We start from the raw sequence: 7,552 nt of genomic DNA, 5'->3' as shown, positions 1-7,552 counted from the left end.
CACACACACACACACATTTGAAACTCGCGCATTTTTGCGTCTGCCTTCCACTTGACTATCTGTTTGATCGATGCAACCGGTCAATTGTGTCGGGCCGCCCTTGCCTAACTACGAAGTTCGGCTTCAAGACCGGTTGCCTGCGTGAGAGCCTGAATGACAGGGTCAAGGTTACCGAGGAATGATAATCCTAACTTTAAGTTAGAGCTGACGCAAATAATCTCCAACTAAGAGTCATAGTTACTCCAGCCGTTTACCTGAGATTCTTTGAAATTTTTCACATTGACATTCAGAGCACTGGACAGAAATCACATTGCGTCAACACCCGTGGGGACTATCACAGTGCTTTGTTTTCATTAGACAGTCCGATTTTCCTAGTTCGTACCAGTTCTGAGCTGAACGTTGAATGAGGACCGAAGAGAGTGATAATGATTGGCTATGCCCTTGTAGAATATTATTCCGTCGTGGAACAAAGAAGACCCGTTACGGTCTTCCAACAGCCAGGTCTTAGGGTCAAACAAGTGGGCATCGGAATTTTCCGCTCCATGCCTTCAGCATGTTTGACTGCTTTACCTTTTTTCTTTGACTTCTCGTGTCGCGGAACACGAGAATCCTGGAAATCCCTAATTTAACGAAATTAGGCGACGGCTCTTAAGACTTGGCTGACAATAGGCCTGAGGGCTCCACGTGGTCCGCACACGTTGGAAGCCTCAGGCCCTCGCTAGGGGTAATAAACGACCGATGGGGTCACCAGCGCGCGGGTGGACCCCAGGTACCCCACCTTGGAGGAGAGGGTTTTCTCCACTATCGTTGCTTTTTGGGGGAACCTTCCCTTTCTCCAAGGTCACCGATTCGCGAACCAAGGGAACGCCCTTGGTCAAAGACAGCCAATCATATTTGGCGAGCTCCCGATTTTTCCTAAGGCCGATCTGAGGAAGATCGCGGAGCTCACTTCCTTACGAAATCTGAGAGACACGGGTTCTCTCTAAAACACTTCTTTTCGAAACGTCGAACGTCGTAGACACGACTCTTTTCCGCTCCTACAACTTAAACAGTTGCCCAATATTAATTTGGCGGGCAACACGTGTCGTAGTCGCGAGACGGCCTTACAACCCGTCGGAAATACGAGAATTTAGATCGCGACGCGACGCGACAAATATGAATATCAGGTTTAGGGTAAATACCACTCCAAATATTCTGTCTCCAAGGGAGAGGTTTATTAAGTACAATAGTTAACTCGATTTACTCGAACGGAGCTAGATATTGACTTCTTTGCGCTGAGCTGACTTGTGGTTCCTATGATGGGCTGGTGTTCTATGGTGTTGGCTTCTTGGTATCTCCGTGGTCGTCGTCGTTATTGACAGGGTAGCAGATAGAAGGACGACAGGAAAAGGAAAGGATTCGTTTCGTCCTGGGCCTGCTAGTGGACTCATCAGTAAGGCTACCCTAGCAGGCCCTGCCTTAGACTAGGGATACTTAGGTGGCATAGGAACTTCTATTTAAAGGAGATCGAGGCTTCACCGAGAATTTGCGAGAAATTCCTCGAACCTTCTTCAAGTAGGAATCCATCTATTTCCGATGGTGAGAACTTGATCGCTACACCGTCATGGAAGCCTCGCAGCAAGGAAGATCCGCGGAAGAAAAATGTTTCCTCCCCACAGGGAACTAAACTCGGGTTTATAAGGTACAAAGTTCCGGAACGTTACCCTCACGTCGCTATTCGTCTTATCCGCTTTAGCCAAAGTTAAGTGCACGCGTACTCGGTGAATATTCAAAGTCGATTTTCAACAACAAAGTTTCGAGTGAAAAAATTATATTATTCCTTTTCGATTTGTTCTTTCATATACGATCACCCTCTTGCCAGGTGTGCTGGGACACCCCGTGTAGCAAATATTTGTGGACCATATGATGGATCCAAAAATGATGCATCAGTTGTAAACGAACTGTTGTTAGAAGTCAATACGTGAAATTAATTTGAACCGCATGGTGTTTTCTTCGTAGATCGTGGTTTTCGAGACTCACGGAAGAATTCATTGCTAAAATGTCATCGTTTGTTGATGGACTTTGGAAATCATTGACAGTTGGACAAACTAATCCATCATGACTCATTACAAAAAATTACGAAATAATTAACTCTCGCTCAACGGTAACGGGGTTTATCGACACTATACACTGATATTCTAGTAATACATGCTTGACACTCCCACCTTTATTCCATTACTCCCATCACTCCCTGGATTAGCCAACCGTAGATGAGCAACGCGGCGAGTCAACACCGAATCAGCTTTGCATCTAACTTTTTGGTGCAGCATATTATCTAATAATAATAATAACACGAGGAGAAGAAGAATTTGTTTAAAAAATGTAAAATTTTATAAACGTATTTGTTATTTATGTGCACTGGGTACATACAACATTATTACGTTTTATTACAATTTCTTTATATGAGCAGTTCACTGCACAAATTGATTAACTCCATAAAGCAAAAAGTGGAAAAATGCAATGAAATAATGTATATTGTTTTTTAAAATTCCCTTTATAATTTAAATTGAAATAAATATCGTCGAATGCATAAATACAAATGTAACTTTCATCTAACGGTATATAAAATTTATAAGAAAAAATAGCCAAAAGGTAATCGTTAGTAATGTTACCATTTTTATGTTACTGGAAGAGTTAATCGATTTGGCAAGTGAAAAAAGTAATAAATTTAAATTTTACTAAATTTTATTTAAATTCTGATAAGACGGCGCTAAAAAATTCACCGTTATCATTCATGGCTTGCTAGTGCATTTGAGTTGCATTATTGCAACGATTTACATTAGAGTACGGAGTTAATCAAAGCGACCTCTGAAATAAATTATTTATTATTCAGTGGGCAAAATATTTTTGTCGTTTAATGGTGTTAATCTTAATTATCGGGAAAGTTATTATAAATATAAAAAGTTATAACTATACCAAGTGGTTTGACACTTAAATTTAAAATTTTTTAAAAAGTGGTGTTAATCGATTTGTGCAGTGAACGGCATATTTCCGCATAATACTTTGACTTCTTTTGCGATTCATTGATGATTCTGTTTGTTTGTTCTTAGCTTCAGTGGTCAAAATAATATGCTCTATGTAATGATAGTTCATAAAATAATTCATAAAACGAAGACATATTTAGCCGATTTATTCTTTCCACTGTCCCACTGAATACTTCTAGCTGAAGATGTTGGAATTCTCCACGCAGTCAGTCGTTTATGTTATCTTAACACTCTCCGTTACCTCTAGCACATATTAACAATAATCATTGCTCGCGATAAATCTGCGTAAAATTCATGTTTTTTGGAACTCGTTTGTGACTGCTCTGAATCACCCCTTTCGCACGTATCAACAGTCTTTCGAATGTCTCGCCATGGCGTCATTCTTTGTTGCTTCAGATTTGAGTTTTATTCCGATCGTGTAATCCTGTAGCAATCTGGCAATGATTCACCAATAAGACTTTCACGAGAATTTTCAATTCCGTTATTTTTCAACATCGTTACGATGCAGCATGCTCAACCTGTCCACCATTTTGACCCTTCATTTAATTGTGAGAAAGATATTCAACTTAACTACAAGAACTATGTCCCTCGTATATGTTTATTTATCGATACTTGCTTTTATTTCATTCGCAACAAGAGCATTTGCCAAATTTCATATGTTATAATTTAATAGTTTAGTTTTGGATTAAACGAATAACGTGTGAGTTTCAAACTAACGTGTTTCCAGTAATAAAAATGACATTACATATTAGAAAGAAAATAAAAATGTGAATTACAAGTACAGTTACGGAGTTATTCTCCGAATAATGCATGTTCCCTTGAAATTGTTAACTTATCGTGTATTGGAATTTAATTTCTTTTTAAAGAAGTGATATTTTAATTTAGGTGCTCCTGTAGGTTCCCTTCTCTGTGGAACTAAAGCATTTGTTGCTAATGCAAGAAGAATAAGAAAAGTTCTTGGTGGTGGTATGAGACAGGTTGGCGTTCTTGCTGCAGCTGGACTTGTAGCTTTTAAGCACATTCCAAACTTGGCGAACGATCATAAAAGAGCTTTCGCTCTTGCCTCTGCAATAAATGAAATTCGATCGTCAAGGTATTCGGTTAATTTATCTACTGTACAAACCAATATGGTTTTCGTAGACATTGATTCTAAAGTCGCTAACACAGAGACATTCGTTCACTGTTTGCAAGATGGCGATGAGGACAAAGTCATTGTAAAATGTATAGCACTGAGTGATTCGCAAGTCAGATTTGTATTTTCTCGCGAAATTACAGACCACGGATTGGCGTTGGCTATTGAAAAAATTACACGTGTCATTCGAAGACTGGATCCTAACCTTTAATTGCTTTGCTTTATTTTATTTGTTGATATTATTAATGGATTCTCATTATTGCAGTGTAAGGGTACATGTATAAGGGTATATATATGTAATGTAATGTAAGGAACAATTACAGAAACAATTACTTTTTATAGGTTTATGGATTTATGTTTTATATTCTTTATGTATATTCTTTGTGTTCTCTTTGATGTATTACGTAATACACACACGCTTCTATATATATTAGTTAAACGCACCTAAAATTTATTGAATCTTAACCTACACCAGCGATGCATCCTTGATCACAACTCCCTTATAGTAGTTATTGATGTTGTTATCTATGGTTTGGGAATAAAAATATATTTATTTGGATATGTATCATTTTTGTAAATACTAATAATTTAATAATATTGTAGGAATGGTTAGCGTGGAATATTCCACGCACGATTTTATAGAATTTTCCGCTATTATGGAATATTCTGCGCTCACTAATAGTAGACAGTCGCGGGCTGACGAAATATTTCACGCTTGGATGCAAATAATATATAAGGGTGCATGGACGAGAAACGAACAGTTCGAAAGGAGAGTCCTGTGAGAGTTAGTGTGAAAGGTCACAGCATCTAAATCAGTTTATAATAAATAATAGTTTTATTATCTACCACCGTCCTTTTGCTGCCTCCTAAATAATTCCTACAATATGCCCTGTGACTAACTTAACTATACTCAGAAAAGAACGCGATTGACAGGAGTGCTAAGAGGAACCACTGAAAGCAAGTTCAGTCTCCTCTGAAAGCAGGGAAATAAAAGTGGGAGTGTCTAACTAACTAACATTTTTCTCTCTGTGTATTTTACGAAACTGGAAGTAGATTATTGTAACTAAATGTTTATTCATCTCACGATACATGCTATTATCATCGGTATGTCTCAGTGATACGGCCATAAACTTATTTTCAGTCATTTTTAGCGATACATTCGCAATGGCGCGAAGCGTTCAACCGTATGGGACATTTTAGATGATTTTTTCAATTAATTTGGATTAAAACTATCGTTGGTTATCGATAAAGGCAAGTTTAATTAAAACATTGACACTGGAACTATCAAAGGGGTCAAAATGACTTGTTTCAGATATTTTGTTTTTACAATGTCTGAAAAAATATGAACTGCTTTCGATAAAATTTATTTCATTTATTATTTATTCTAGTTTATTACACAGTAATAATAGTCCACCCATAAAATGTTCAATAAACACATTTTTGTTATTGTTTCGTGAATCAATGTATTTATGTTATTGCTTCTACTGTGTAATAAAACTAGAATAGATAATAAATGAATATGTCAAAAAGCTTTTTCTTCAAATCAATTTGTTTAGTAGTTATAAGAGCATTTGTATCACAACAACCATGCTGTGCCAATACTTTCGTCCGGCACTGTACGTAGTTACTCGTTATAAGTCGTAGAGCTAGCTGCAGATCTGTACAATTTATTACTTTAACCAGTTAGCTGTGATTGACGAGTATACTCGTCATGCGTAAAAAGTAGTGACCATTGGCTATTTAAATTGTAATTTTTGTGAAAAATAAAACATATTCTTAAATTTCAAGATGTTTCGAATATTTTGAGACCACGCCGGAATGAAACAAACAAATAAAAAATATGAATAATTTGAGACGAACTCGTGCGTCCCCGTATGTACAGGCTGAAACAGCTTATCGGTTCGCATAACGAATTTATTTATGTGCGGTGATAACGTTTTTTAGATGTTAGCGTAAAAGGGGCAAAAGCAAACGTCGGAAAGCTGATGTATGATAGGGTTCCTTCAGGGATGGTCCACCACGGGACAAACGCGTGACGCTGACCAGGCGCTGAGCCCATTGATGACTGCTGGCCCGAAGTTACCCAGCTATTTTCTGACGGTCACTAAAATTCATAGATATCCATAAAAACAAACCAATAAGAGAATAGATGTTAACCAAATAAGTAAATATTAGTAATAAAATTATCAATTTTATAAAATAAACTCATCTTTTTGATCCAATATTTTAACAGCGACACTTACTCTGTTATTGACGAGTATACTCGTCATCGCTCGATTTTCGTGACACATATAGGTGCACGCTCTCAAAAGGGGACGCCACAGCTAACTGGTTAACAATGCTTTATATTCAGTCAGTTGTTTGCGGTTCTTATCTCAGTGCAGAAAAAAGTCTCTCCACCCGTGAACGTGAAAATGTCAGTGGAAGGGTGTGAAAGCGATTCTATTGAAATTATTTTTCCTAACAGACGTACTTTCGTACTGTCGAGCGTACTTTCTATGCACTATTCTTGCATTTTCATAAAAACTTCTTTATCTGACAGGAATTTGCTACACAGTCACTTATTCTGTGGGCTTTTTTGGGGAAGAAACCATGGAACAGAATTGTCGAAACAGTTTTTAGTTCGATTAGATGGAGAAAATATTCGTCGACAACGTGTATACGAGGTGCTACCGCCACGCGGCCATTGCGCGCGTTTCTAGCTTCGACAGTGCCGTAGCTACGCATAATCCGTGTTCCAAGTGCTATGGAACTAACCTGTAACAATCTACGAAAAACAAAAAAAGAAAATACAATTTTACGATAAAATTGCGGAAAATTCACAAAATTTACAAGGAACTTTGAAAATTTTCAACATAGGGTGTCCCAAAAAAACGTATACACACTTTAATACCTTATTCTTTCTAATTTATATTAATTTATTACAATATAAATATAATTTATTTATAATTACGTAAAGTGTGTATACATTTTTTGGGACACTCTGTATATAGTTAATATTTTAAATTTGAAGCGTAGAAAACGATATCAATTACCGTATCGCACAACGTGGAGGTGGTTGCGCATCGCGAACCGGACATTGCACCCCTACTAACTCCATCTGTATTAACACGTTGACTGCCACGCGTGCCTTGAACAAAATCTCCGTGAGGCCACCCGTGTCGCTGTAGGAAGCGTGCGCTGCTTACTCATATCTGTTTCTCTTTCTTTTGATACATTGTTACGATCCTCATTTGTCACCTTACTACTCTGCATGAACAGTTGGAATCTTTGCCGAGTACTGAGTGGTATAACTTAAAATTTCTGCCCTAATTTTTTTCAATAATGAAGAAAAAAATGAGAGTCAGTTCTTAGTTAATCATATAGCAGTGAAAAAAACCTGTTACGATATTTATAC

The 7,552-nt window shown here is 37.5% G+C and overlaps 1 protein-coding gene across 1 annotated transcript in view; it reads left to right on the top strand.

Moving 5' to 3' along the window:
* Nucleotides 1-4,366, top strand: part of LOC108551125 (probable low-specificity L-threonine aldolase 2) — a 40,726-nt gene extending 36,360 nt beyond the window's left edge. The window contains exon 5 of the mRNA XM_017905164.1: nucleotides 3,909-4,366. Within this exon, the coding sequence (XP_017760653.1) occupies nucleotides 3,909-4,366 (458 nt within the window). The remainder of the gene's footprint in view (nucleotides 1-3,908) is intronic.
* Nucleotides 4,367-7,552: the final 3,186 nt, after the last annotated feature.

The sequence above is a fragment of the Eufriesea mexicana genome, unplaced genomic scaffold, assembly GCF_001483705.2.
Source record: "Eufriesea mexicana isolate 0111107269 unplaced genomic scaffold, ASM148370v2 scaffold3677, whole genome shotgun sequence".
Taxonomy (NCBI): Eukaryota; Metazoa; Arthropoda; class Insecta; order Hymenoptera; family Apidae; genus Eufriesea; species Eufriesea mexicana.
Note: the sequence above shows the minus strand (reverse complement) of the source record. Positions and strands in the feature narration are given on the sequence as shown.